At 46.6% G+C, this 27,225-nt stretch overlaps 1 protein-coding gene across 3 annotated transcripts in view; it reads left to right on the top strand.

Annotated features, from left to right (window-relative positions):
- LOC135241994 (immunoglobulin superfamily DCC subclass member 3-like) overlaps positions 1 to 24,595 on the top strand; it is a 63,366-nt gene extending 38,771 nt beyond the window's left edge. Inside the window, exons 6-15 of one of the 3 annotated variants that reach the window (XM_064312841.1) lie at positions 2,935 to 3,093; positions 6,463 to 6,628; positions 13,293 to 13,540; positions 14,657 to 14,821; positions 15,465 to 15,653; positions 16,003 to 16,125; positions 16,445 to 16,580; positions 16,700 to 16,904; positions 17,808 to 17,928; positions 18,367 to 24,595. In XM_064312841.1, the coding sequence (XP_064168911.1) occupies positions 2,935 to 3,093; positions 6,463 to 6,628; positions 13,293 to 13,540; positions 14,657 to 14,821; positions 15,465 to 15,653; positions 16,003 to 16,125; positions 16,445 to 16,580; positions 16,700 to 16,904; positions 17,808 to 17,928; positions 18,367 to 18,437 (1,583 nt within the window). In that variant the 3' untranslated portion in view covers positions 18,438 to 24,595. Of the gene's footprint in view, positions 1 to 2,934; positions 3,094 to 6,462; positions 6,629 to 13,292; positions 13,541 to 14,656; positions 14,822 to 15,464; positions 15,654 to 16,002; positions 16,138 to 16,444; positions 16,581 to 16,699; positions 16,905 to 17,807; positions 17,929 to 18,366 lie in introns of all 3 variants that reach the window. The other 2 variants (XM_064312840.1, XM_064312842.1) reach the window with 2 other exon arrangements.
- The last annotated feature ends 2,630 nt before the right edge of the window (positions 24,596 to 27,225 follow it).

Genomic DNA, 27,225 nt, shown 5'->3' with positions numbered 1-27,225 from the left:
ATTTTCGCTGGAATTAAATGCTAACATGATGGGATCTCATCGCATTGGATTTGGAGGGAGGGAGGTGACTGTGGGGGTGTTGGGTGACGGGTAAGCGGCATATTGAATCAAATTGATTTGCATTAGACAGTCTTTAATGCCACCGTTTGTTGTGGCCCTTTTTTATTTCCTTTTTTTATCTTATGTTCTCCCCCTTTTCTTTCTCTCTCTGTCCATAATCCAGTTAGTGCCAGAGTTGGGGTTCTATGCAGATGCAATGTTCCTATGTTTGGGGGGGGGACTGACCATACGGACTGTGTGAATCCTCTGTCTTTTTCAACCAAGCATGCAGCAATTGCAGTTGCGGTCATCCAAGGCCTTCAGTGCCTATGCTAATGCACGCTTTTTATCCAGCTGGTACTTAGTTATTTAATTGGTTTCTCAACATTTTACACCATCCAGTTGCAGTTGAAAGTCTGTTGGTGGATCTGTGGGAACATGCCATAAATATTTTACCTTGCTGAGCTGAACAACCTCTCACATATCGGCTAGATTCTAGAAATGACATCATATTGGTAAACCTACCCCTTTTAGTGCTGTTCAGTGATGTCATTGTCATTATGTAGTGGATTTCACGTCCTGCTATAACCAAGCTCCACCACTGTCTGCTAAGAGGGTCTGCAGATTGGCTTTACTCATTATTGAAAAGAAAGGAAAAATAAGCAAGGAAACTGCAGCGAATCTATGCTGTTTTGAAAGTGTTCGTAAACGCTGGTCATCCTGGATTCTGTTCCTGTCGGAATGCTCATATTACTCTAATGTCCGTCATTGTTCACATGATGACTGGAGACCACAGCAGCTTCGCAAATGGAGCGAGGAATTTGACAGCCTGCTGTTATTTAAACCAGATGAACTTACTGCACAAGTTCTTGATTAAAAAAAAAAAAACCTATTTGTGTGATAAAAAGAAAGCAGTACGCTGCTTTCAGGGCTTACAGCCACAATACAAAATCTTAATACAGTTTAAAGAGAAGCAGACACTTTGTGTGGTTATAAAGCAAACTGTTTACATTCATTTTTAAAAATACTTTATAAATATGAATTCTTACATTTTTCACTAATCAATGCTCATGCGAAGCTTTTAGGAACCAAAAGACTGTTGTTCTTGCGATCTACCATACTCAATGTTTTGGAATTGAGGAAAATGTGAGCATGGATACCTGTACTGTTTCCAGAATCTTAAGTAGGACATGCTATGGATTCAGTGCAGTCCAGCATATGCAAATATTTTCATTTTCTGTCCCATTACGTATTCATTTTATGCTCCACTGCCTATGTGCTGGAGTGACCAGAGAGCGTTTTCTAAAGCATGGCGGGCCATATGGCTGCTCTCCCTGCCTGAGCAGAGAGATAGCATAGCCATGGTAACCTGCCAAAGAGGCGTCCAATCTCGTGCCCCCTGCGCTGCTCTTTAACACGTCCGAGCCCGGCTAACGGTGACGGCAGATGTTGGGTAAATGACGGAACGCCAGGAAGAGGGTCTTGTCAAGATCTCTTAAAAAAATCTAAATTGGCCACCCGTAATCATTCACAGGGCCGAAAGAGAATGTGACTGAATAATTCAGGTGCAGGCGGCCAGCGAATCACAACTGAAGTGCTCTGGAGTATTCTGCATGGCTGCTGTACGAGTAGCCGCTCAGGTTATTGTGAGACTGATATAGACGGGAGACAGGAGAAATGAAGGAGAGTCTAGTCACTGGACAGACTGTATGGCTGCAGTGCTCTCTGTACCTGCTTTTTGTGTGTGAAGGAAAGGCTCACTCAGGAGCACACACACTCAGTCTCACACCTCAGCCCCTTTCAACGCTGTCACTCCCGTTGAAACCATGGCAACAGGAATGTGTGTCACTGGCTGCATGTCAGCAGAGGTTGGCCTCACGCGGCCTTGTCCTTCCCTCACACACAGCCACTGCCTGCCCCTCCCTCACACACAGCCACTGCCTGCTCCTCCCTCACACACAGCCACTGCCTGCCCCTCCCTCACACACAGCCACTGCCTGCTCCTCCCTCACACACAGCTACTGCCTGCTCCTCCACCCTCACACACAGCCACTGCCTGCCCCTCCCTCACACGCAGCTACTGCCTGCTCCTCCCTCACACACAGCCACTGCCTGCCCCTCCCTCACTCACAGCTACTGCCTGCTCCTCCCTCACACACAGCCACTGCCTGCTCCTCCCTCACACACAGCTACTGCCTGCTCCTCCCTCACACACAGCCACTGCCTGCCCCTCCCTCACACACAGCTACTGCCTGCTCCTCCTCCCTCACACACAGCCACTGCCTGCCCCAAGTGTACGTTTAATTCTGTTCAAAGTAACTGTCCTAATAAGCCACTTTGTGATGTGTGGTTGTATAAACATATACCACTGTTTGTGTACATCCTGTTCTGTTGGAGAGTGTGTGTGGATTGGTGCATGTGTGCAGGCAAAAAGAAGTGTACTTGTTTATGTATTAACTGACTGTTGTAGGAATTATTATGTCATGCATATCCATTTCCACTGGAATACCTGAGTGATCAGTTACCATTATGCGATACATGAATATGATTATTTTTGAGACGCATGCATGTGATTTGTTCTCTGCCAGGATCTGATGTCTCGAGACTAGAATGCACCTGCTGCTCGAGCTGTTGGATTACACATGAAAAATATCTGTCTCTGTGTCTTTGTCTCTCTCTTTCCTTCTCTCTCTGTCTTTCTCTCTCGCCCTCTCACTGTCTCTGTCTTGATTTCTGTCTAGCTTTCCTTTTTTGTGAGTTTTTAATGTAAGGTCAAACATTATTGTCGTCTGTGTTTGTTTATTTATTTATTCAATGTGATTGTACAGAGGATGTTTTTGTTTTTGTTTAATAATGTATTTCGCTTTCTCTCTCTGTCTGTCTTCCTCCTGTTAGATGGGCGTCCGATTGGTGTGGAGGGGATCCAGGTGCTGGGCACGGGGAACTTGATGATTTCCGACGTCAGGGTGCAGCACTCAGGGGTCTACGTCTGCGCAGCCAACAAGCCGGGGACCCGAGTGCGCAGAACTGCGCAGGGGCGACTGGTGGTCCAAGGTGAGGGGGGCTGGGGAATCACATGTCTGTGGGAGCAGAGGAGGAAAGGAGAGAGAGAGAGAGAGAGAGTCCTAGTGCGGGAAGCTCCTATTAGGGAGGGTTTCCAAATTTGGTCAGCTGGCTGGAGTGAGATTTATTCCCTTCCATCAATAGGGTGGGGTGGGGGGGGGGTTGGTTTGGTCAAAGATATAGCCATATACACTACATTGCCAAAATAATGTGGACACCTGACATCTAGCATCTCATCCAAAATTATGGGCATTAATATGGGGCTGGTCCACCCTTTGCTGCTACAACAACCTCCATTCTTCTGGGAAGGCTTTATTCTAGATGTTGGAGCATTGCTGCTGGGATTTCCTTCTATTCAGCCAGAAGAGCGTTAGTGAGCTTGGGCACTGATTGGGCGATTGGGCCTGGCTCGCAGTTGGCTTTCCAGTTCATCCCAAAGGTGCTCGATGGGGTTGAGGTGTGGGCTCTGTGCAGTTCTTCCACCCCGTTTTTGACCAAACCATTTCTATATGGTCCTTACTGTGTGCCAGGGGGCATTGCTGGGGTGTGTGTGTGTGTATAACAATGGTTACCAACAATGATAATTATATATTAGTTAGTTTTATCAATCTATACATATCTATATATCTATCTATATAGATTTTTATCAACTTAATTCGCTGGATTGAAATATTCTTCCGTGGACCTTTGGGCATATTGTTTTAACATTGTCAAGCAAAACTCTGATTGATAGTTCTATTTGGACCATTTTTTCATATCAGGAAAAAAAAGTTCCTTCTTGTTGAACACAATCGTTCGCAAAGATACCGAACAATTGTGTTCCATAGTCTAGTCCGCTTACAGGACGCTTCTTCTGCTTTCCAAATACGGGATGATCGCAACCCTAAATCAAGCTATAGGCTACAGTAACTACGCGACCTACAGTTACTCTCTACAGTCATTTATGGAAAAGCCGATTATGCTTGAGTTGGCAGTGGCTGGACACATCCCTTAACACTGCTGCAAGCATGATGGGCTATTGTAACGGTTGGCTTGCTAGTAATTTATAGCCAAAAAATTATCATTATCCAGGTTTGTTTTATGGATTCAGACCGCTGATGCGTCATTGAATCGAGAGAGTTTTGCCTGCGTACTTGAACGAATATCTATGAATGAATGCACCCCTTGGGCTAATTGAGTATTAGCGCGCTGTTTTAAAAAATATATATGTATGTATGTATGTATGTATATATATATATATATATATATATATATATATATATATATATATATATATATATATATATAAAGCTTATGACAATAGGCTAAATGGATATTAAAATGATAGCATGCGGAGGTTACAATCGTAGCGCCTGCTTGTTGATTAGCCACACGCTGAATATCTATTGAAAATGAATGCACACCCTTGGGCCAGTCAAAATTGAGTATTAAGCCAAGCCGCTGTTTATTAAAAAATATATATAAAATATATATATATATATATATATATATATATATATATATATATATAAAGCTTATGACAATAGGCTAAATGGATATTAAAATGATAGCATGCGGAGGTTACAATCGCAGCGCCTGCTTGTTGATTAGCCACACGCTGTGGCAAAGGATGGGGATTGATTCTGCGGTGGATGCTGCAGACCCAGCGATCCCTCCTGCACACTTCATTTACGTCAGAGAGAGAGAGAACCAGATAGGGAGAGAGAGCAAGAGAGAGGGAGCAAAAAAAGAGAGAGAGGGAGAGAAAGTGAACAAGAGGGAGAGAGAGTGAAATGGGGATACAGAGGGAGAAAGAGAGGAAAGGAGAGCAGCAAGGAGACAGAGAGGTAGGGAGAGACAGAGAAAGAGGGAAGATAAGAAGAGACTGAGAGAGCGGGGGGGGCTGATTAGGCCACTGGTCTCACATCAATATTGTCCATGACCCGCCCTGCTACATGCTATCTGCAGTGGAGGAGAAGGAGAGTCACAGAGCATAGGAGATGCTATCTCTGGTGTGAGGAAGGAGGGAAAAGGAAAGATATGGAGCATTGGATAGAGAAGACAGAGAGCTATCCCTGGTGTCTGTTGTCCCATTGTCACCGGGGGGACATATTTACCTGTTCCTTGTAAATATTTGATAATGTATATGACTGACTCAAGGTGGATCGGAGGACTCGCATAGAGAGCAATAAAGATACAAAGCAATAAATACGGGCCTGCGGAGGCACAGTAAGGATAGGCAGAGATTAATTAGCCTTGACAAAAGAGAAGGAGAATGACGTTTGTCACACAAACCAGCCAGATAGCTGGCGACACAAGAGCCCTGTTATGAAACCAGAGGGTTGAGCGAATAGGAGAGTGACTTCATAGCAAGTTAATGAAACATTTTTTAAATCTTTCTAATGGGACTGGGACCTGTCTGCTTTGCACCTGCAGTATTCCTGTGGCAGCTCATCTGCATCAAACCTTTTACAAAAGTATCCTAAATTATCATATTGTTAACTGCAATAACAAAGCAAATAAATAATTATATGAGTATAATTATGACAACAATAATAGCAATACCCAGCACATTCAACACAGCAGTATTAATAAATTACCTCTGAATTGAATGCTGTCTAATTAGCACTTAACGCTTAGAATATTGGATTACCTACAGTCTCTCCAAGACAGCTTTAACAATCGCTGGTAACCAGGCATGGTTTGAACAAAGAAATGATTCATGGGGAATTGGGAGAACTGATAATCTCTTGCTGGGATGAGACAGGGCTCGATAAAGTGCAAGGACTCTTCTCTGCCAGAAATGTATCCCCCCGTTGCACCCCCTCCCTGTTTTTATTTGTTTATCTATTTTATAATTGCAATTTGCATCCCTGAATTGATTCCCTGTTCATCTCTCTTTTGCCCATCTCTAAGCCTGCTTTTCACAGCTGCTGTCAAGTTAATCTGGGTCTTAGCTGGGTTTTTGTTTGCTACTTGTATACTAATGCCCTGCTCACAATACCTTCATAATATATGTGATCAGGCCAGATTAAACTCCATGTGGGTGTCCGTTCTCACTCACTCCCTGTTTGTAAGAATGACAGGATCTTGGGACGTGGAGTCATTTTCATGCCATCATTTTCATTCAATATATTAATTGAACTTAAGCAAATGTAAAAAGAGATATCATTCGTGTCATACCTCTCGTGGCAAAACAAAAGGCAAAAAGAGGAAAACATTCTTACATCAGAATCGAAACACTTGGGGTACTGAAGGTGACCCAGATAGCAGCAGGCTCTGTGGCCATAAAGAATTAACCCTGACACACACCCTCTCTCTCTCTCTCTCTCACTCTCTCTCCCTCCCTCCCTCCCTTTGTCCCTCTGTCCTCCTCCTCAGCCCCAGCAGAGTTTGTCCAGCCTCCCCAGTCCATCGCCCGTCCGGCGGGCACCACTGCAGTCTTCACCTGCCTGGCCCAGGGCGAGCCCGTGCCGCAGCTCACCTGGCTGAAGAACGGGCAGATCCTGGAGCCGGGCGGTCACGTCAAGCTGAGGAACAACAACAGGTGAGCCACGGTTTGAGCTGAGAAGAGTGGGTGAGCTGCCAACCACAAGCCTGTTTAGAGAGAGCAACAGCAAATTTGTGGTGAACTAGCTTCTCAGCACTGCCGAGCTGGATTAGAAACGCCCCCCATAATACACCTGAGGTCACGCCATTCTATGAGTCCCCTTTCAGAAATATCAGCATCAGTGCACACTTCTGAAATGATTGGGGTTTGTAGACCCTGTCTGCTAGTTCAGTAGCTAGCAGAGCCTTCTGTCAAGTGAAGGGGATGTTGCCTGTACAGGAGGGCAGTGAAGGAGAGAAGACACTATTACAGTGTTCCTTTGTACCTCCTCCTGTTTATGCCACAGAGCACAAACCTGAGCTGCTGTATTATTCAGCAGCAAAGACGGTGAAAGCAATATGGCATGGCAATTTCAATGGCAAGGTCTGAGCTACGTGCTATTTAAATATGTAGGCTCTGGGAGCGGATTTGGGGTCGGTTACTGGCCAAGGTCCAGTGCTTAACATACTCTGTAATGGTTTCTGGGTCTGGCATGTCATTTCTGCATGCGGATCACCATCATATTCTTCCCTAGCCATGCACACTGGAGGGGTGTTTGGCAAGGCTTGGAGCATTCCAACCCTTGGGACAAAGGGGGTGGGCTGTGGAATGCTTTGGGCAGTAATTAATATTGCAGTTTTTTTTTTCTTCTTCCCAGATACAGTACATCAGGGGAAAGGTAGAGTACATCTGACGTGAAGTAAGGCAAAAAAAAAAAAAATGCCTTGTCCTCAGGCATGAGCTATTGAGCCAAATCTCAACAGTCGCTAACAGAGCATTTGGCATTAATGAATCAGTCAATTAAAAAATTCCTCATTTGTTAATTATTTTGAGAGTAACCCTTACAGAGGGAATTTGCCCAGTTTTAGACTAAGCCTGACTGCTTACTTAAACAAAGGTAGCTGGACACGGGGGAGGGGGGGGGGCAGGGAATTTGGGGACCCTAAACTGACACCACAGTGACCCCTGACCTCCCTCTCATGCATCACACTGTGCAATGTGGCCGTTCAGCTGGGAGTGGTCCCCTGCAGCACCGTTAGCTAATTGGCTCTTAAACCCGGCCGAGGGAAGGAGGGGACGGGGCAAGCTGTTTGTGTAATGGGAATTCATCTAGCTGCATGGCTACAGCCATGTAAGTGATGTGAGAGGCAGGTGTGTAATCTAACTCATTGCATTATGGGGTGAGTGGTCTGGCTCAGGGGATCTCCAGGGGTTCCACAAAGGAATTGTGGCCTGAAATCTCCAGATCAAATGCATTCAGTGTGTAGGTTTGAAATATAGCGGTACTGTTAGTGTAATTGTGTGGGGGGGTTGTATCCCCATCTGATAATACCATTTCATAAGTCAGAGCAATAAGAGGAATAATTATTAAAGGGTCAAAGTCAGGGTCACGCTGTTCTGTTCTGCTGCGGCAGTGTCTGTGCTGGTGTGTAGACGTGCACGCCCTTGGTTAAACTCCAGCCTGGGTCCAGCATCTCGGGGAATATGGGGGACCAGGGGGGATAACTGAACTAATCCTGCGAACACTCACCCTCTCTCCCCTCAAGTGGGGCTATGTGGCACTTGTCTCTGTGTTCGTGTGTGTGTATTTGTGTGTGTCTGTGTGTATTTGTGCGTGTGTGTTTGTATTTGTGTGTGTGAGTGTGCCTGTGTGTGTGTGTATGTGTGTGTGCATGTGTGTGTATTTGTGTGTGTGCGTGTGTGTGTGTGTATGTTTGTGTGTGTGCGTGTGTTTGAGAGGACAAAGAGAGAGGGGTGAGAGGAGAGACACAGTGTCGTACTTAGTCTGTCAGTCAGGAAAGATCTGCAGATACAGCACCTCTATCGTCCCTGCAATCCCCTGTGATGACCTTCAGGGGAGAGGCAAGGGGGCTTGGAGAATCAATCCTGTTTTTCCAAGTGCACACACATGCATCCAGGCACACATCCATGTACCTACTCACACAGATGCTAAGAAACGTATGGACACCGAGACACGCACAAGCCTTCTCACATGCCTAGTAATGCGTAGACACCCTTTTGCATGTCATCAACATAAGCACTCACTTTAAAAGCAAAATTATGCATGCTCTTCCACATGCATGTAGTAAAGCACCTTCACTATCATTTACTAGTAATCAGTACTGCTTGTTTATATTAGCACTGTATTCAGTGGCTCGTCTGATTACAGTTCATGTTTTAATGCCTCCCTCTTGCTGGTGCCCTTGTCACTTTTTTAACGTCTCTGCATAATTCCCATTTGCAGAGCATGAATTGAAGGATATGCTGACTCTGACCACTGGATGGGACTGTGACAAGTTCGGAGGAACAGTCCTGTCCTACGTGCAGAGAATAAAGGGCACATATGTCACTGCCTCATACATTCCTATGAAGTCTAATGTAGTTATTCATTGAAAATGATTTACTGGCATGCGCTCGGAATGAAATTCAGCTGATCCCGATGCCCGATTGACTTTTTTGAAAGTATTTTAAAGTAATGTCCATTGTTAAGTTTGACCAAATCCTGAAGCTACTGATATATTTCACAGTGAGCGTGCAAAGGATTGGGTATTGGGTACATTCACTCTTTGTGTGAAAGGGCTCTTTAAATCTGTGCATTTTAGCTAAATCATTGTGGCAAAGGATCTGAGTTAAAATATTTTGAGGGCCGACATTTGTCTCAATTATGTCCCCGACGTTTAAATGAAAGGTGGAGGGTTGTGACCTAATCATCCTGTGGCCTGCGTATTGTTTTCATGTTGTGGAGATCAGCACAATGGCAATTTTCGTGATAAGTGAGTGAGCGGGAGTGAGAGAGAATGAACCGCATAGAGACGGAGTAATGAAGAGAGATTCCTTCCTCTGTCTGCGTTTCGCTCGTCTCCTCCTCCATGCACTTGAATCTGCTTCGAGTGCGCGCCTTTTTCCTCTCTTTCAACACAGCATTTTGACCCTTTTTGGTGGAACCTCCCAGCCACCCCCCCTCCCCCACCTCCCCCCCCATCCTTCTTTTTTTTTTTCTTTTTTACTCAAACCGCGGGACCTGGGCGCTGGCTCTGACCCCTGACCTCCTGCGCAATCAGTCATCTCCATCGCCTTCCACTGAGTCGTGAGACAGCTCCTCCAGCCTGGCCGTGTTCAAAGACACAAACGCACAGCCCCCCCATCCCCCACCACCCCAAATCCCCCTCCCCCCCAGACCCTCTTTATTTCTTCTGCCTATCGGCTTGGTGGGAACCAGCCCTCCCCCCCCCCCCGCCTCAGAACAGGCTGAAAAGGCGCCGACTGGCAACTTCGCAAGCATTGCCCCAGTCACTGGCGGCCCCCCTCATCGCCCCCACCATCGCCTCCATCAATCTGTGAAGTGGCCTTGAACTGATGAGTAAATGTTGCTCTGGGCCTGCTGCCACCCCCACCCTCACCCAGCAAGGCCAGGCAGATGGTCCCAACACTCACCTTTTGTTTTTCCTCTGAAAAACGCTCTGTATTCTTCCCCTGTCTTTCTTTCTTTTGATTTTGTCAGTGGGGGGGGAGGGGGTGGGGGGGTTGGTAGGGATGGTGTGCCTGTCCCCCCTCTGTTTGCTGCCCCTCCCTTCGCAGGGTTCCGTGGCGTGGATTTCCAGCTTAAGTATATTTTGATTATCTGGGGCAATTATGTGGTGCTTGAGGAATGAAAGGAGAGAAAGGGAAAGGGAGGGGGGGTGAACCCGCTCCTCTCCGTACGTGTGGGAAACCGCACTGGCAACAGGTCAGAGCCAAGTCTGCTCCCGAGCTCTGGCAGTGCCTTTGCGTGCGCGACTCGAGAGAGAGAGACGCCGACTGTTTGGCCGAAGCGCGCCAGGCCTCACTTGCCAGATCTGTTAGGTTGTTGAGTCTTGCCTGAACTGTCAAAGCGGTGCCCATAACAGAGATATCCGTTCTTGTTCGGTGCCTGGAGAGCCGTGATAGTCAGTGCCAAGGCAGTGCATTCTGCTGCCGCGGTGACGCATGTGACCGAGGCACCACAGCCGGCTCATTTCTGCCCATTCCCCCTCTACCTCGCTGGCATGTGGACTGCAGGCACAGCTTTTCAGTGGCAGCACATGGAGGTCAAGCAGCTGAGATGCACCAGCACAGGGAGGGAGGGGCTAGTTGGTGCCTAGTGGAAAAGGAAAGGGGCGAGGGGGTTTGGGGGCGGTGGAGTAGGTAGGGGGGCAGGAATGTGGCCAGCGGGTGTGGAATTTCACAAGCAATGAGTCGACAGCAGGCTTCCACGGTGTGTGCACTTTTGGCAGGGAGGGGATTTGGAGAGGGAGAGATGCACGGAGGACAGGGGTTTGCCCACCTGAATGAAATATGGGGTGCTCTGTGAAAGATCCCAGAGCACCGTTCAGGTGCAAGGGCTGGCAGAGCGCTTTCCCGACAGGGGCCCTTTGGCTATGCGTCAGTGGCGTCCGGTCAGGTCGCCTGAGTGAAAATGCGCCGTCCATCCCTCACTCAGACAGCGCGAGCGTGTGTGGGAGGGGTTAACAGGGAGCTGCCGGCTGCTCAGGGGTCAAAGGCAGATTGGCCGGGGGAAGGTGCGGGGCTCAGGAGAATGAAATCGGAAGCCTTTTCCATCCCGTTAATTAAGAAAAGAAGCCGGGGAGATTGATTCTGCCTGGCAGACACTGCATTCAATACGCTCTCTGACAAAGGCTCTCTCCAGCGCCTAGCTGTTCCCATCTGAAACGTGATCAATGAGCTACTCAGCATCCAACTGCTGGCAAAACAGACCTTTATCTATTCTTTTTTAGATATTCAGTTGTACATCATCACATTTTTTAACAGACCACAATTCTCTTCTCACTTCAATTCAGGGCATGTAATGCCTTCTGAGCAGTAATTGTATTGTCTCGTTCCTTCTTTCTCCCACGTGTCACATTGCTCATAATGGCCTGGCACAACGTGGTGTTGCTGTGCTTGTAATCTGGTGTAACCAGTCCTCGGGTCATACACATAAATTCTGTGATTGTACACGTGTGCGCTGTCAATGATGGCTAACAAACGCAGTGATGAGGTGGGGAATTTCTGCAGTCATACTCTGAAAAGGAGCATTCAGCCTCACCACTGTGGTTCTGTATGTTATGCATATAGAATACTTTGTCAGAATGGGTCTGTAGATTGTTGCAGCAGAGATTGGAGAGTGCAGAATTGACGAGCGATGCCGCAGTAGTTAAGCTACACTGGGAAACTGTAACTGGGGGAAAACTGTGTTCAGTGCAGTAGAAGAGGTGTATGAGACTATACTGGCCCGTTGGTGTGGAAGCCCAGTTTGATTTGCGATCAGATCACTCAACCGTGCTGATAATGTCTAAAATCATATTCGTAAAAAGGCTTATTAGTATTTCTCTATTTGGTGCAGAATTCATATAGGAATGATCATATGATGAAATGTGAAAGGGTCGTAGGTTTTTGAGGTGGTGAATGCTGAAAGGTTTTAATGGATTGATTTAGCTCTTAATTAAACAGAGTTGAGGGTAAGCTTTGGGAGAGAGGGTCATGGGGTGACAGCTTGATCCAGACGAGCATCAGATCTCTCCTGATCCCCTAAGAATGGGTCTGAACCCTAAGAAAGGGTGCTCTGCCTTTACTGAGAATTCCCCCATTATTGTTATCATTGCGATGGGCAGCTGCAGTTGTGTGTTTGAATAGCTCAATGCTGGTGGAGCTCATCTTTGTCTAAGCCCACAGCCTTGAATGTACCGAATGAAAAGCATATTTAACTTTGTTTTTGAGCGCTGTTTGCAAAATGTCTCAGAGGCCCGAGAGAGGCTGCACAAGAACAAACCTGAGGGAAAAAGGCGGGAGATGTTTTCTTTCTCTTCGGTTTGAAATGGCCGTGTAACTGTCACACCATCTCACACTCCCGTCCTCAGCCCATGGAACTGGGCACTCCTAATACGCACAGTGCTTGTTCAACACTGGAATGCCACACCCCAGTCCACGTACCACACAAAAAAACTTTCTACGTACTAAGTCTCTTTTTATGAATCTCTTTGAGACTGTCACATTTTAATTATTTCTTGCAGTGAAAAAAATGGTCTTGACAAGAAATGTGCATAAGTAAGTTAATCCATCTGCATGCAACGTGACATTAAGCCACAGGGCATATTTCAATATTCTACTGCTTGTACATGTTAAAAGTTTTATTTCATCATAACCAAAAGATTAACGGCAACAAGCTGTTATATTATATATTCAGGTCTAATAATAATCCCCTTGTCCTCTTGCAGCAGCTCGTGAACAGAGGGAGGGGGAGGGGGAGGGTGAGGGTGGAGTAAGGTGTGTGTGTGTGTGTGTGCGTGTGTGTGTGTGTGTGTGTGTGTGTGTGTGTGTGTGTGCACAGATGGTGTGGTTTCACCAATGGGAATAAATACAGTTCCAGGGGAGGGGACTTTCAGGAAGTACTCCTTTGTGGAGATGGTGCATTTCAGATTTGGTTGTACCTCCTCCTCCTATGTACATTACATCACCTCACACTTTACGCATTTGGTGACCTACACAGTGGGCCCTTTTGTGTGTACCGCTCTCGTGTGTGTTCTCCATGTTGAGTTGTTTAACATCCTGGACTTTCTCACTTCTTCTTCCCCCCTGCCTGCCTCCTGCCCCGCCCCTCCCCCAGCACGCTGACCATCTACGGGATCAGCCCAGAGGACGAGGCCATCTACCAGTGCATTGCCGAAAACAGCGCCGGCTCCATCCAGGCTAGCGCCCGGCTGACGGTGCTGTGGGCCGACGGCCTCCCGGGGTCCCCGGGCTCGGTCCGAGCTGACCCCCTCTCCCCCACCGCCATCCAGGTCTCCTGGAAGGAGCCCGTCCAGAACACACAGGACATCATTGGATATGTCCTCCACATCCGCAAAACTGCAGGTCAGAGGCTGGTCCTGATCGCGGATGGAGCTCTGCTATTGTATCTTTGATCAAGGTGCATAACCTGAATTGGCTCAGTAAATATATAAGGGATAATATGTCAAATAAAAGATGAGAAAGCTCCCCCTGGTAAGGACCTGAGAAGAACATAAGCAGGGTAAGCAGAAAAATAATGTAAAAATAATGTATAACCGCATACCATGAAGGACCAGGGATCTACAGGGGTATTGAGGATAAGTGTTTACGCTCCGCTGAGTTACAGTTTCTGCTGTTGAAGACTGCCTCTTATGGTGGTCTTACCGGAGTGCTGAAACAACATTCGCTGGCCGTCACGGGTTCGAACGCTGATTGACAGGCTGAGAAAGGAGGGGCAGCCTTCTCAACTGCGGAAAGGATGCGAGCCGCGTATCATCCATCCTACTTCTGCAAGCTATAAAGGGCCTTTCAATTGATAATTGGATCAGCATTAATTTTATGAAGGCATGTTTCTTATTATTTATTTACGGTTTTGTTGGGGTTGTCTCTCCGCTGATGCGATCCTGCTCTTCTGTAGCTCTGCTCGTTGCCTGGCCACAGCTGGTCCTCTTTGCGTGGTAGTGCTATCAGATGGATAATTAAAGGCCCCAGGGGCCATCCAATAGGAAACGCTTTAATTACCAGCCATAGACAGGAAACCCTGATTGGCTAAGGGCCAGAGGTAGATGGCAGTTATGGGTGAGTGGGTCTGAGTTAACACAGCCTCTGTGCTCTCTCGCTCTCTCTCTCTCTCGCGCTCTCTCTTCCTTTATCTCTCTTCTTTCCCTTTACTCCACACTTTCATTCCAGCTCTAAATACAGCCTTTATATCTTGATTCAACACAATGACTTTAATAGCCAAAACCATTCAGAAAAAAAATGAATGGGAAAATAGTGATTACAACATTGAAAATTAAAAAGCAGCGACTGGGTGTAATAAATAATGACTGTTATTATCTTATCATTTTCACCACTGTCTTCATTCGCGCTCACCATCTCATTCCTCTCTCTCTTTGTCTCTTGCCCTCTGCCTCCCACGCTCTTTTTCATGCCCCTCCACCCCCACTCCCCCACCCCCCCACCCCCCGCCCCTGTTCACAGACCCCATCGAGATGGAGTACCAGGAGGCTGTCAGCAAGAGCACTCTGCAGCAAGTGGTGAATGACCTGGAGCCCTCCACCAGCTACACCTTCTACGTGAAGGCCTACACCTCGCGGGGGGCCAGCAAGCCCTCGGACCACGTGGTGGAGAGCACGCCGGGGGAGGGTGAGCTTCCTCGCGCCGCGAACACGGGCCAGCGGCTGCTCCCGCGCCATGCCCTTTTGTCTTTACAGTAATTGGAGCAATTATGCAGGCCTAAAATTAAAATCTCCCGTTATTTAATGTGCTGTTCTATCTATTAAGCTCCTGCTAGAGGCTCCAGGCTGGAGTGCGCATTAGCCTCATTCTGGGGTTCAAGTCCATAGGGAGTCGAGGGCAGCTTTTTGTTTACATCTTTTTTTTTTTTTTTTTTACACATCTTTTTTTTTTCACCCACTTGCAGTTATGCAATCGGTACAACGTCCTCCATTGGTTGAGGAGAGAGCTCACTGGGAAGCGCTTCCTCTGGAAGGCGTTCAGCCAGCAGCTGGCTCTTTTTAATCAGAGGGCCCCCATCGAGCTGCGCTCCTAGCACTGCTGGCAGAGCCACATCTGCTGGCGTGTGAGGACGCAGGGTGGCCATATTGGCTGAAACTCCCCGTTCTTGCGCAGTGCCAAAGCCCTGCTGTAGAATCGGCTCCCGTGCTTCATGGCACTAGGGGCTCGTGTTGTAAATGGGCTGAGAACTGCTGTGGTACAGTGGCTCTTTTAGGAGGCTTTCCGTGGCCGTAGGAGTTACTCACATGAGGAGGGGGTTTCTCTTCCACAGTGCCGGCCCCCCCAACCCTTTTCACTAAGGTGGTGAACTCCACCACGGTGCTGGCCATATGGGAACCTTCTGGAAAGATGGGCCAGCACGAGGGATTCAGGCTGTACTATCGTAAGGTCCACTCATCCCCTTTCACAGGACCACTGACTTTTGCTCGCAACATCACCCAGTACAACATCACGCAGCTGGGTAAGTGTGTGTTTGGGAGGTGGCAGGGGCAGGGATTGAGGTGGGTTGTGGTGGAGGGGGAGGGGAAGGGGGCGGTTGCACTGTCTGGCAAGCTCATGTAAAATAGATGTGTGCCTTTGTTATTTATTCATTTGTGTGGTCATGCATTCATTAATTAGCTCTAGCTGTAAGAGTCACCTTGAATGACTCTCAGTTCTGACGCTTATGCTGCCAGGCTGTATCTAGGGTAATGGTCTATTTTAAGTTTGATTAGTTTAGGGTGGTGTTCAGTATGGATGTGGAAGTATGGATGCAGTACCCTGTCTGTGCCCTTGGGTGACCCTATGGTCCTGTCCCCCCTCCCTCCCAGACCCATCGCTGGTGTATGAGGTGAAGGTGCTGGCTTTCAACCAGCACGGCGACGGCAATGCCACAATGCGCTTCATTTCGCTGAAGGAGGCCATGGAGAGATCTGGTGATTGTCCCCTCACCGGTACACAATGTGGTCAGCCTCACAATTTAAAATGTTTCCTTTTCAAGTGGTTAAAAAATGTTGTGTGTGTGTGCGTGTATGTGTGTATTTATGTCTGTGTGAGTTTGTGTTTGTATGTGTATGTGTATGTACGTGTGCGTGTGTGTGTCTGTGTGAGTGTGTGTGTGTATATGTCTGTGTGTGCATGTGTGTGTCTGTGTGTTGTCTGTGTGTGTGTGTGGGAGGGGGACATAGGGGGTGTGTTCTTTGGGCATGCAGCCTCAGCTACATAAAGTAAATGTGGTGTTGATCACTTAGTGAATTTTTTTGATCTTTCCAGTGCTGAACACACCCTGTGACTGCGTGAAGGACGAGCAAAGCAAGACCTCCACCACTGGCATCATCATCGGGATCCACATCGGCGTCACCTGCATCGTATTCTGCGTGCTCTTCCTCATGTTCGGCTACAGGGGGAGGTATGCGCTCGTCTTCAGCCCGGCGGTCCGAGGCTCGAACCCGGAGCACACGGACCTGGTTCAGAGGCTGTGCCGCTGTGTCTGAGCCCCGCTTTGTCCTCTGCCCCCTGTTTGTGCAGGTTGATGATGTGCAAGGCGGTACGAGACAGGCTGGCCACGCCTCCAGCAGGACGCAGCGCACCCCTGGAGCCGTCCCAGGGCGCAGTGCCCCTGAACGGGGTCAGCAGGGCGGGTGGGGAGGGCAACGGGGGCATCGCTGGAAAGAGCAGGGGAGAAACCAAGGAGCTGGAGAGACTGTTTCCAGGACGACACGCAGGGCTTACGGTGAGTGGAGCTAGTTTGGGGATGGGGGGAGGGATTCTGGGAGTTCTCTGGAATAAAGTGGTATTTAAGCTTTCTGAGTGGGGCAAACCTTCAGTCCATTTTCACTAAATGATGAGTCTCGCAGTGCAGGGACAGAAATGGCCCCTGGTTTATACACCGCTCTTGTCTAGTGCACACACAGATGTCGTCACTCAGAGAGAAGTGGGCCAGTATTTTTTGGTTGTCGGGCTGCTGGGTGGCTCACCCTGTCGAGGTACTGTTGTAGTGCATGAACATGTCCCACAGCCCCAGGTGGAATCCCAGCCATGCTCGACTGTGGGCGCTAGCCCCGCAACTTGAAGCGTGAGCGTGAGCGGCGTGGCCAGGGTTAGGAAGGGTTCAGTCCGTCAGGATCCACGTTTTGTCTCTCGCAGGCATTCCCAGCTTGCTAAAGCTGCACATGAAGTGCCCTCCTCTGAAGCAGCCTGTGACATCATGCGATTTGCGGGAGAGTTCATGCTTGTCTGTAGTGTTCTGTTATATCAAACTCTCCTTCAGCAAATGCAGAAAAGCTTTGAACGAATATAATCGGTTGTCAGTGGATCTTCATTCAAATAAATAATCAATCTGTTAATTTATACTATATGTTACTCTAGCCATTCATCAAATATAAGTAATATTATATGAGTATATACATAGTATATTATGTATTTATAATCCCCAACATAGTTTTTAATGTCCTCCCCTGCTGGTCATGCTGGTCATTCAACCGAGTGCACCACCAAGGGACTGTATACACTATTCATTGAGGGAACATGGACAGCAAATTCATTAGATTCAGAGATGGTGCTGTCTCTGCAGGAAATAAATGATCATGCTCCCTTGTGTGCTGTGCTGATGGCCAATGGTTGTTGCCGTTCGTAGGTGGAAGGCGTGGCCTCCTGCCCGCTGGACGAGACACAGATGTCCACTTTGCCCTTGGATGACTTCAGCCTGGTGGAGGAGGGGGAGACACAGTTCCGGGAGCTGCCAGCAGAGGGCAGGGGTATGAGCGGGCAGCAGGGAGAAGGGTGATCGTCAAAGCCCATGACGTTCATGCACCTCACACGCAGTGTCCCTGCTATGACTGTTCTCGTTCTCAGGTCAATTTAAGTAATTCTTTTCAATTCTTTTTTTTGTGCAACAATTTATTAGCAGTAAAAGAAACACCCTTTGGGGTAAAAAAAAATTCTAAAGTCATTCAAGGAAACATCCCACCCCTTGGATTAGGAACGGTTTTATGCCAGACAGCTACACTTAGTCTTGACTAGTGGGAAAAGAGATTTTTCTTTCATCCTTATTTTGTTTTGTTTGACCGGCTGCCAGCAGCACAAACAGTATGGCCCTGGAGTGTCTTTGCTTTCTGAAGAAAACGGAAAAAAAACCTTCCATATTTGCATTTGGATTGGTCCTCTTACAATTTGTTCTGTTTTCATTTTTCAAGACAAATCAACCCCTCCTGCCTACTTTCAGCCAATCGGTGATTCCATAAACCCAGCTGTGAAAGACGACTAAGGCCTTCTTCCAGGGATTTGATACAGTATATTCTGTCTCAGGACTTTTTTTCTGTGCTATCGGTGGTTTTGTTTGGTTCTCGGCCTACACGCAGGCTGATTATAGACCTGGACATCAGCCCAAGGATACACAACACAGACCTACCTCAGCCGGAATGAATGTGTTGAGGGAAGCATTCTTGACCCTGCGTCTTCCCTTGTCTTCAGTTACTTTACACGTAGAGCGATTGGTCGGAAAAAAAAACAAAAACAGATTCCGCACTACCTCAGATGTTACGTACCTTCACTCTCCTGCTAATTGAAGCGAATTAAAAAAAAAAAAAAAAAAAATCCAACGTAAAGCACTTCCAAACACTGAAGTATATATTCTACCTCAAGATGATTATGATGATGATGCTGATGCTGATGTTTTTGCTGTTTGTTGTCGTTGTTCTTGTTGTTGTTATTGTCGTTGTTGTTGTAATTCTTTTCCAGTGAAACTTTTCCGTTTTGTCGTGAGATCCTGGCTTCACCCCAGTGAATCTGTGAAAGTGTCAGTACCTCATGCAAGTGTGACGGATGTTGTTTGATTTCTGCTTGTAGAGCTCCATATTTACACACTTTCCTGTGTACCCACCCCCCATACAGAGTGATTGTTCATTTTATATCCTTTTTAGATTTTTATTTTTATTTTTACGTAGACTGTTAATGGTGCACTGCACTTACAACTTCAGGAAAAATACAGCTATGAACAGGATTTCAACTCTTTACAAATGTACATATCTGCATGTGTGTAGATGTATGTGTGTGTGCAAGTGTGTATATATGAATATGTATACTATGCATACCTTGTATGCATAATAATTGCATATGTGTGTGTGTGTTGGTATGTATGCGTGTGTGTGTGTTGTGTGTGCATGCACACACACATGTGAGCCACATTTACACATTAAAGCAGATAAATATATCAAAATGTCAGTGTGGACATTGACAGGAATGAATGTTATTGCAGTTCTCAAAATAAATTGCTCTCTGAACTGGCAAGAGCATCACTTGACTATGGATTTGAAATAGGGATGCCGTCACTCCAAGCTGTGAGAGTGAATTGCGAAATTCTAATAGCAAAAAAAAAAAAGTTAATTCAGGGCTGCTGTGCAAGACCTGCCAAGTCCCATAAAGCCTGTCAGTTTATTACCAATCCCACCCACGCATACCCTGCCAGCTCCCCCCGAAACTGATGAATGAAACCGTATCAAAAATAAGATTAGACCACTGCACGCCAATCAAACTGCAAGAATAACAGCTGGAGCAGAGAAGCTGCTATCTGGCTGCGCGTTCACGCTCCTCGGCCAGCCAGGCCTTTGCAGAAGCAAGCTTACGATTCAGGAGGAGATATTTTGGCGTGATATAGAGGGGGGGCGTGCTGCTTTTGGGTGCTGTAGTAAGACCCTAACACTGCTCCACCTGTACTGCCGACAAGCAAAATAGCATATGGCGCTTATAACCTTTTCCAACATACAGTGAATCCTGGAAACGATTCAGAATTTTTCTTTTTTTAATTGTCTTTTTTCTTTTGCCAACACAGTTTAGCAAGGTTAGCAGTCATCAGAATTACCTCACCAAGCTGTGTTTGCAAAGAGAAAAAGACAAAAAATTAAGGACAAAGCAAGCATGACAGCTTTCCCGTTCAAAGTTCATCACTGAGACCCAGGCAATCTGGTCATTTTTTATCTGATTGGCCAAGACCGACAGCATAAAAAAACGTCCTGACCTTGAATCACTTACACCCTTCCAAGCTCTAGAGGCAGCGTGGTACATCTCCTCGGCTTCTCCCTGTTCCCTTCAGAACCCTGGCACATACGAAAGGCCTCAGCATGTCAATGGTGTCCTACCTCAGTGCAACACCCATGCTTTCAGGTGCCTGGCCTTCTGCTCTGGAGGAAGATGCAAGAACACTTACTTAAACCAACAAACGCTAGGAAGGGAGAAGCTTACCCTCAGGGCTAATCACTCAGTGGACATGCAGTCATGTGTCACAAAAACTATTTTTATGTTTTCATATGTAGCTTTTTGTGAGCGTGAATGTACGTGGATTGTTGTGCTTCTTTTTTTTTCAGAATATAATTTTTCATTGCCTCACTTTTTTCATCTGCATTTTCTTACATTTTGTTCACTGTTCAAAGCGGAGTCTGATTTGTTGTCTGACTTGGAAAACAATTTCTTCCCGCAGCTTCTGGAAAAGGAAAAAAATGCTTGCTGCCTTTCTGCTGACAGAACATGACATAAATAACCTTTTAAGTGTGAAAATAGCATTGAGAAGGACTACTTTAAAACAGAAATAGATCAAATCTCAACACCATTTTGAGTGGCTTAAATGTGTTTATTTTATCAGTATTTTGCAATAACATTTGTCCACCTAGTTCCCCTGATGAATGTGGTCAGTATATTAAATCCAAGGCAGGGGAAAAAACTGGTGCTTTTGCAACTTTAAAAATTGTGTGTCGCGTGGTCAATTCTTTCTCAATATGTCATAGGAGTTTGAAACTACACTGTTTAAAGGGGAAATATCGTAAGCTGTTTTGTAAACTGTCGCTATTAATGGAACTCGGTACGTGCTATCCATTGTACAGTAAGAATACACATTCCAGAGAGAATTGTATCTGTTCTACAACCAGAGAATCAGTTGTTGTTTTGATTTGATATACAAAACTTTGTTAATGTTGGCCAATGCTTTTATACATTTTACATATAGCAGAGAGAAAGGAGCTCTTCTGCCGTTGATTTGTTCATTGTATTGCTTGCTTTCTGCTTCAGTTTTCCAGGTATATTCCCATGTCTGTTATCGTTACTGTACATTTCAGTGCATTCTGTTCTGACAAGCCTAAAAAAAAAACGACAATAGTCACTCTAGCTGAAGTACCCCATTTAATGTTACTTGTGTATTTATAAACCAATGTGGTACTCAAACTCTGGTGCTTTTTAATACTTGAGGGGTCTCTCCTGAGAAGCAGGATGCTGATTGCAGCTAAGACTGATGCAGTGTCACAGTGCCAATCTTTCACCCTGCACCCTTGCATTGTAGTACAATAGGAATTCTTTCTTAAATTGTTCATGATTACATCATAATCATTCCAGTCCAATCAAGTAGTTTCATACGGAGTCACCTTTCTTATTTATGGTTAAAAGATCGATTGTAATAATGTTGCACCTCTCATTACTTCATTTTTCTTCCCAATGCTGTTTCTGATGAGGGTCTTTTTTATTGGGTTTGGTTTTGAGGATGGAGGGAAGATGCCGACTCTTCATGCCATATATTCAGAACACATATCTGTCACATAATCCCAGGTGACTTTAGCCAGGTTGTGGTTTGGAGGGTCTGGGGTTGTGCTTTTTGTCAATGGCTTATTGAGCAGATGATCTTAATCCACTGGGCAGAACTTTGCCTGGATGAACCAACTGCGGGAATTACAGCCACATGTGTGGTCCAAGAGGTGCTCATTTCCATGGCTTCTCCTTCCGTGTGTCTCTTCATTTTCCTCCCTGCTTCTATCCTCCTCTTTCTCCCCCTCCCCAAACCCAGTGGAGAATGGCCCGTCTATCAAAATTACCACCTCAACCCCCCCCCCCCCACTACTGCCCCCACCACCCCAGATTCCCCCAGGGAGAATCAGAGCCGAAACCTTAACATGTAGCTAGCTAAGCTGCTACAGCGCTATGGCAACACTGGGGTATTTAAGATTGTAGAAAGAAGATCAAACCGTGGATCTGTAAAACACTGTTTTCTTTCCAGTGGTGATGTCACCATTTCATCTTTTTAAACCCCTGCATAAAAGGGATTAAAATAGCATCAATTCCCCTCCTCCTTTTTTCCCCACAAAAAAAAAAGAAACGGAAAGATGAAAGGTTGTAGGAACAAGCAGCCTTAAAAATACCATGGAAGAACTAAGCTGCGATGGCTTCCAAAATACACTGGCAGTTTATGTACCTCTTAATCACCTGGCTCTTTCCAGCACCTGTTCCCTGTCAGGTGCTTATCAGTATCAGTTTTAGAGTTGGTTCCCCTTGATTGTACCACTGGTCCCTTTTGGCTGTCGGTGGATCCTCAGTCCCCTCAGTCACCATGTGTGAGCTGCTGCACTAAAACACTGGCTGTCTGTGCTTTGTGTTCTGAATTATTCAGGTTTTCAATGACCAGCCATATTGAACCCTGTTCCTTATTGACATTAAATTTAGTAGATTTATTATATTAGGGTGTGGAAAATATCACCCACAAAACCCCCACCCATTCACTGCAGCCCCCTCAACTGATATGCGTGGAGCCACTGAGCCCCTATCCAGGGGAAGGTGTTTTTTAAGAAACATCGTTTCGCTTCACTGCAAATGACACCAGAGCCAGCAGATTGTCCCTGTCTGGGGGTGTTCCAGCTGAATTTTTTTAGCTCTGAAGAATGCTTACGGTTTGTCATTTTGCTGCCTTCAGCTCGTTGACAGCGCTCGACTGCGGTGTTGGGAATGGTGTCGGGGAGGTCCCCCTCCCTCCACTGGTGACAAACAGCGAACCTCTCCACGCTGTCAGCACGTCATCCCTGTTAACCGCTCTGAGTCAGAATCCACTGTTAACGTGCTGAATACTTTAAATACAATTAGCCACCGTTACGACAAAGTGCGATAGGCCTGCTATCGTCAGAAAGCCTTCTTTTGTGTTTTCTGTTTGAGTTGAGTAATGATCAGCGGTAAACTAACCTGTGAAAAGAAGGATGAGCACATTAAGGAGAGGGAATTGTGTTTAACAGCAAGCGGGCTGTTAGAGAATTGTGCTTAACTGCGAGCAAGTCCCCTCTCAACAGCTGTATTAACTTCACTTTTTCCATAGTTTCCTCATAGTCTCATCTTAACTAAACCAGCGATGGGGAAAAACACGCATCGCTGTGGACGTGTGACATTTTGACTGCTAGGAGAACCGTATGATGAACTGGACCACATGCTTATTGCAGTGCATCGTTGAATTGTGGGGAGAAAGGTACTAAGACCATATCTATTTCCGGGACCTGCTCTCTTGGTTCTGGCAAAAATTCAGTGCTGATTCATAATATACCTGACGTTGAATTTACAGAACAAATACTTTTTTTTATTGTGGGGAAAATGCTAAATTTCTAAAGATTGCATTATTTATTCAATATTTTGGGCAAAATGTTCCCATTTCATATTTTGTATGTTATGTATGTTGTACTTCCACCAAATGGAAAAAGTAGTGTAATGCACTTGTAATGTCTTGGTAAGATGTCATTCTATTGAAAAACAAATATTTGCATTAGTATTTATTTCACAGTACATTTTATGTGCATCAAACATAGAATGTATTTTTTCGTATCTTTAGCTCCAGATATTTACAACAGCTATTTGCATAACTGACCTGCAGTACCCCTTCCCCACCCCTCACCCGTGTTTCTATATCTCTGAGTAATATTTTTCATCTGTTTGAAAAATGATACTTAGTTGCTGTTGGAGAGGATGGTATTCTCATTAAGTTCCCTGAAATGATACATTCCCTTGAACCGTCTTCAGTGTAGCCCCTGCAGTAACCGTGTGGTGTTGGTGTGCTCTGGAGAAAGCTCTGGCATCCATCACTGCAGGTACAGTATGTCAGCGATAGAGCGTAAGGACGGCCACGGGCTAACTCGGATAACGGGGTCACTGAGCGTTTCTGTCCCAGAGTGAGTGTCACCACTGATCCTGTCTCAGACCACCCCCCCCCCCACCCTCCATGAACATTAGGTTCTTTCTGTCCATTTTCATTTCCATTTTACTGCAGTAGCCATCAGACCCACATGCACACAAAAAAATTAATAGGATTATTCTTTCTTTTTTGGAATGTTTTAGTATTTTCAGGGAAAGGGACTCCCACCCAATACACACACACACACACACACACACATTCACTCTCTCTTGTTCTCTCTCTCTCTCACACACACACACATACACGTGCACCTTTCCACTGTAATGCAAGGTTAAAATGTGAAGCTGCACAAGCGAAACAAACAAAAAAAACAAATGCCAAATATAGATGTCACATCCAATCTTGGTGCTTATACTGTGTGTAAGATTTGGAGAAAGAAGCCACCATTTGCTAACGTGGTGTGAGTTGATGGGAGAGAGCTGCCACTGCTTGGTGAATACAAAGATAGCTTGGCAGCAAAGACACAGACTTGAATACTGCTGCTGTTGCCTCCAAGGAGCTGCTCAATCGCATCAGTACACTGAGATCAGCACCTCTGCCTTCTCTCTAGTGCTACAGTAGAATTCAGGTCAATGTTTTCACAATGTTCAGTCAGGAAGTACTTTGATACAAAAAAAAACGTATGTGTTCTGCAAATTTGATATCTGTTGTTCCTCCTGATCCAGTGATCTCCAGTCATGTATATATGCATATATATACACGTGTGTATATGTATGTATATATGTGTAGAGCAAATTAAGCAGTTTTGTAGTTTGTATTGTTTTAGGCTTCACTGTGCAAAAAAATATGACAACGACAATGATGATAATAAACTAGTTCTAGTAAGTATGATGGCCTTTGTCTGTTTTGTTTCCTTTGGTTCAGTGCCCTGCTGGGTCTTAGGTATACTTTTTGAGACATGGGAATGGTGAGCGTATGAGCATTTGGCAAACACATTACACTAAAATTGCAATATTCAGTATGGCATGCTGTAAATTTCATGGATTGACTCTGAGGAATAGCTTCATATATCATGCACAAGTCACGCTTTCATCACTATAAACAAACACAACTTTACTAGTTAGTATCTATTCATACCAGTGTCCTTACACTGAAATTGATGTTGATAACAGTTAACAATTAAATTCTGATCAATAGTCATTCAAAACATAGTTCATAGTCACAAAATATTCCTTTTTGATCTGTGTGTTGTAAGAATACAGTTTCAGCTGTTATTAAGTTGGGGTATCTAGAAACAGAGGAAGTTATAAGTAAATCATCATAGTGATATGTGTCCTCTGTCCTTAAAGGCATCAATTTTAAAAAATGACCCAAATGACCCCTGTCCACACATCACTGCTGCGCAGGCTGGTTGGGTCGCCAGTGCCCCTCACCTTTCAGAGCGCAGTCGCTGGTCCCGTTGTCAGGCAGCTGAGCCGGATCCTGCCATCGCAGCCCGGGCCTGGGCCAGCGGCGGCTTCTCCAGAGCTGCGCTCCTATAATAACACGATTAATGACCCTGTTTGTCAACATGGCGGTGCCAGGCTCTCTCCCCTCCCCCCAGGGCGTGATACAGTATGAAATGCAGCTTAATGCATCTGCAGCGTCCCCAGCTCTCGCTCTGCTCCACCCTGTGACCGAGCCTCCTTTTTTACTGCACCGTGGGGGGGCGCACAGCTTATTTCTGCAGCACCGCGGGGCGAGTGGGGGGGGGGGGGTAACGACTCTACCCCCGTCTTTGTTTCCACGCTTGGCGTATGCTCTCTGCCCACACGCTGCTGCAGTCAAACAAACACGGAGCCCGTGTGGGTACTGTTGTAGAAATTACTCCCGGGCCTGTGTGTTTAAAAACATCTATGGTAATCCCTTTTTAATTCTTTTCATTCGTCATTTACAACTGAGCCTTATGCGCAGAAGACGCATGAATTCCGGCAGCTGAAATAAAGGTGACTGTCCACTGAGGACAACGCTTCCCCTTCACTTTCCCGTTGCCCGCCAGCACGTTCTCTGTTACGCGTTTGGGGCCGAAGTTAACGAGCCTGTCCCACAGGCCTCCGGTCCTGGATTCTTCATTATCTCCTCAGCCTGTAAATCAGGGGGAAGAGGGAGCCGCTGTTCACACGCGGTGGCAAACGGGCCCGGCCCAGCCCCCATGAAAGAGTGAAAGACAATCCCGGGCTGGACCACCCCTGCCGTGACACACCCCCGGCCCCTCTTGACCCCGCGTAACGGGGCGGGGCCGAGCGAGGGGACCCCGTTCTCACCGAGCGGCCGTGGGGAGCGCGGGCGGGGGGAACGGGGCGCAGCTGTCTTTTGGCTTTTCGGCGCGGCACGCCTTTCAGCAGCTCAAAGGGAGCGACCATGCAGGAAGGGGGGCCGGAGGAGGGGAGCGCTGGGGGGAGGAGGGGTTAGAGGGCAGACAGGCCTTCTGAAGTTTTCGGGGGTTTTTCTTGTTTGGTTTTTAACTGCTTCCAGATTTCCTCGGTGTCACACACTTTTAAGGTGGCTGCAGAGAGAGGAAAAATCCTTTCTCACACGTCACAAATAATCGGGACCATCTTGTCAGTCCCTGCTGATTTTTAGGTAGGTCGGGGGGGGAGGGGGGGGTGGAAGGTGGCTTTGAAAATCCTGTAGTTACCGCTAAATAAGCACACACAGTTTCACTTGAGCCGTTCATGGCTCCGTCATGGCGGATGCGTAGCGGATTTCAAAGCTGTGAATTGTTTTTCATGCGTGATGGAGGGGGTGTGTATGCACACTGGGCAGCCCAGGCAGCGACGGAATTAACGCAACAAAACCGATGAGACTGCGATTCTCTCATGAGTAACGCGAGTGAATTAAGCTGCCCCCTGCAAGCCTGTTTATGAGTATTTGGCTGATGTGTACTGCACGCAGTGACCTTTCCAGTGGCAGTGAGTTAATGCTGAAAGCATACAGATACAGAGTCACGCTCCTGCAAACACCCTTACCATCTACCGCAGCCTCAGGGGGGGTGGAAGCATGGGGAAGCGGGGGAGGGGCACTGCTGGTCAGCAGCGATGTCACTTCCCCTGAGTACCTGGTGCTCGGTGCTCAATTCTGCCCCGATCAGAAA

This window comes from Anguilla rostrata, chromosome 16 (assembly GCF_018555375.3).
Source record: "Anguilla rostrata isolate EN2019 chromosome 16, ASM1855537v3, whole genome shotgun sequence".
Lineage (NCBI taxonomy): Eukaryota > Metazoa > Chordata > Actinopteri > Anguilliformes > Anguillidae > Anguilla > Anguilla rostrata.
The sequence above is the reverse complement of the archived record's forward strand: the minus strand, read 5'-3'. Positions and strand labels throughout refer to the sequence as shown.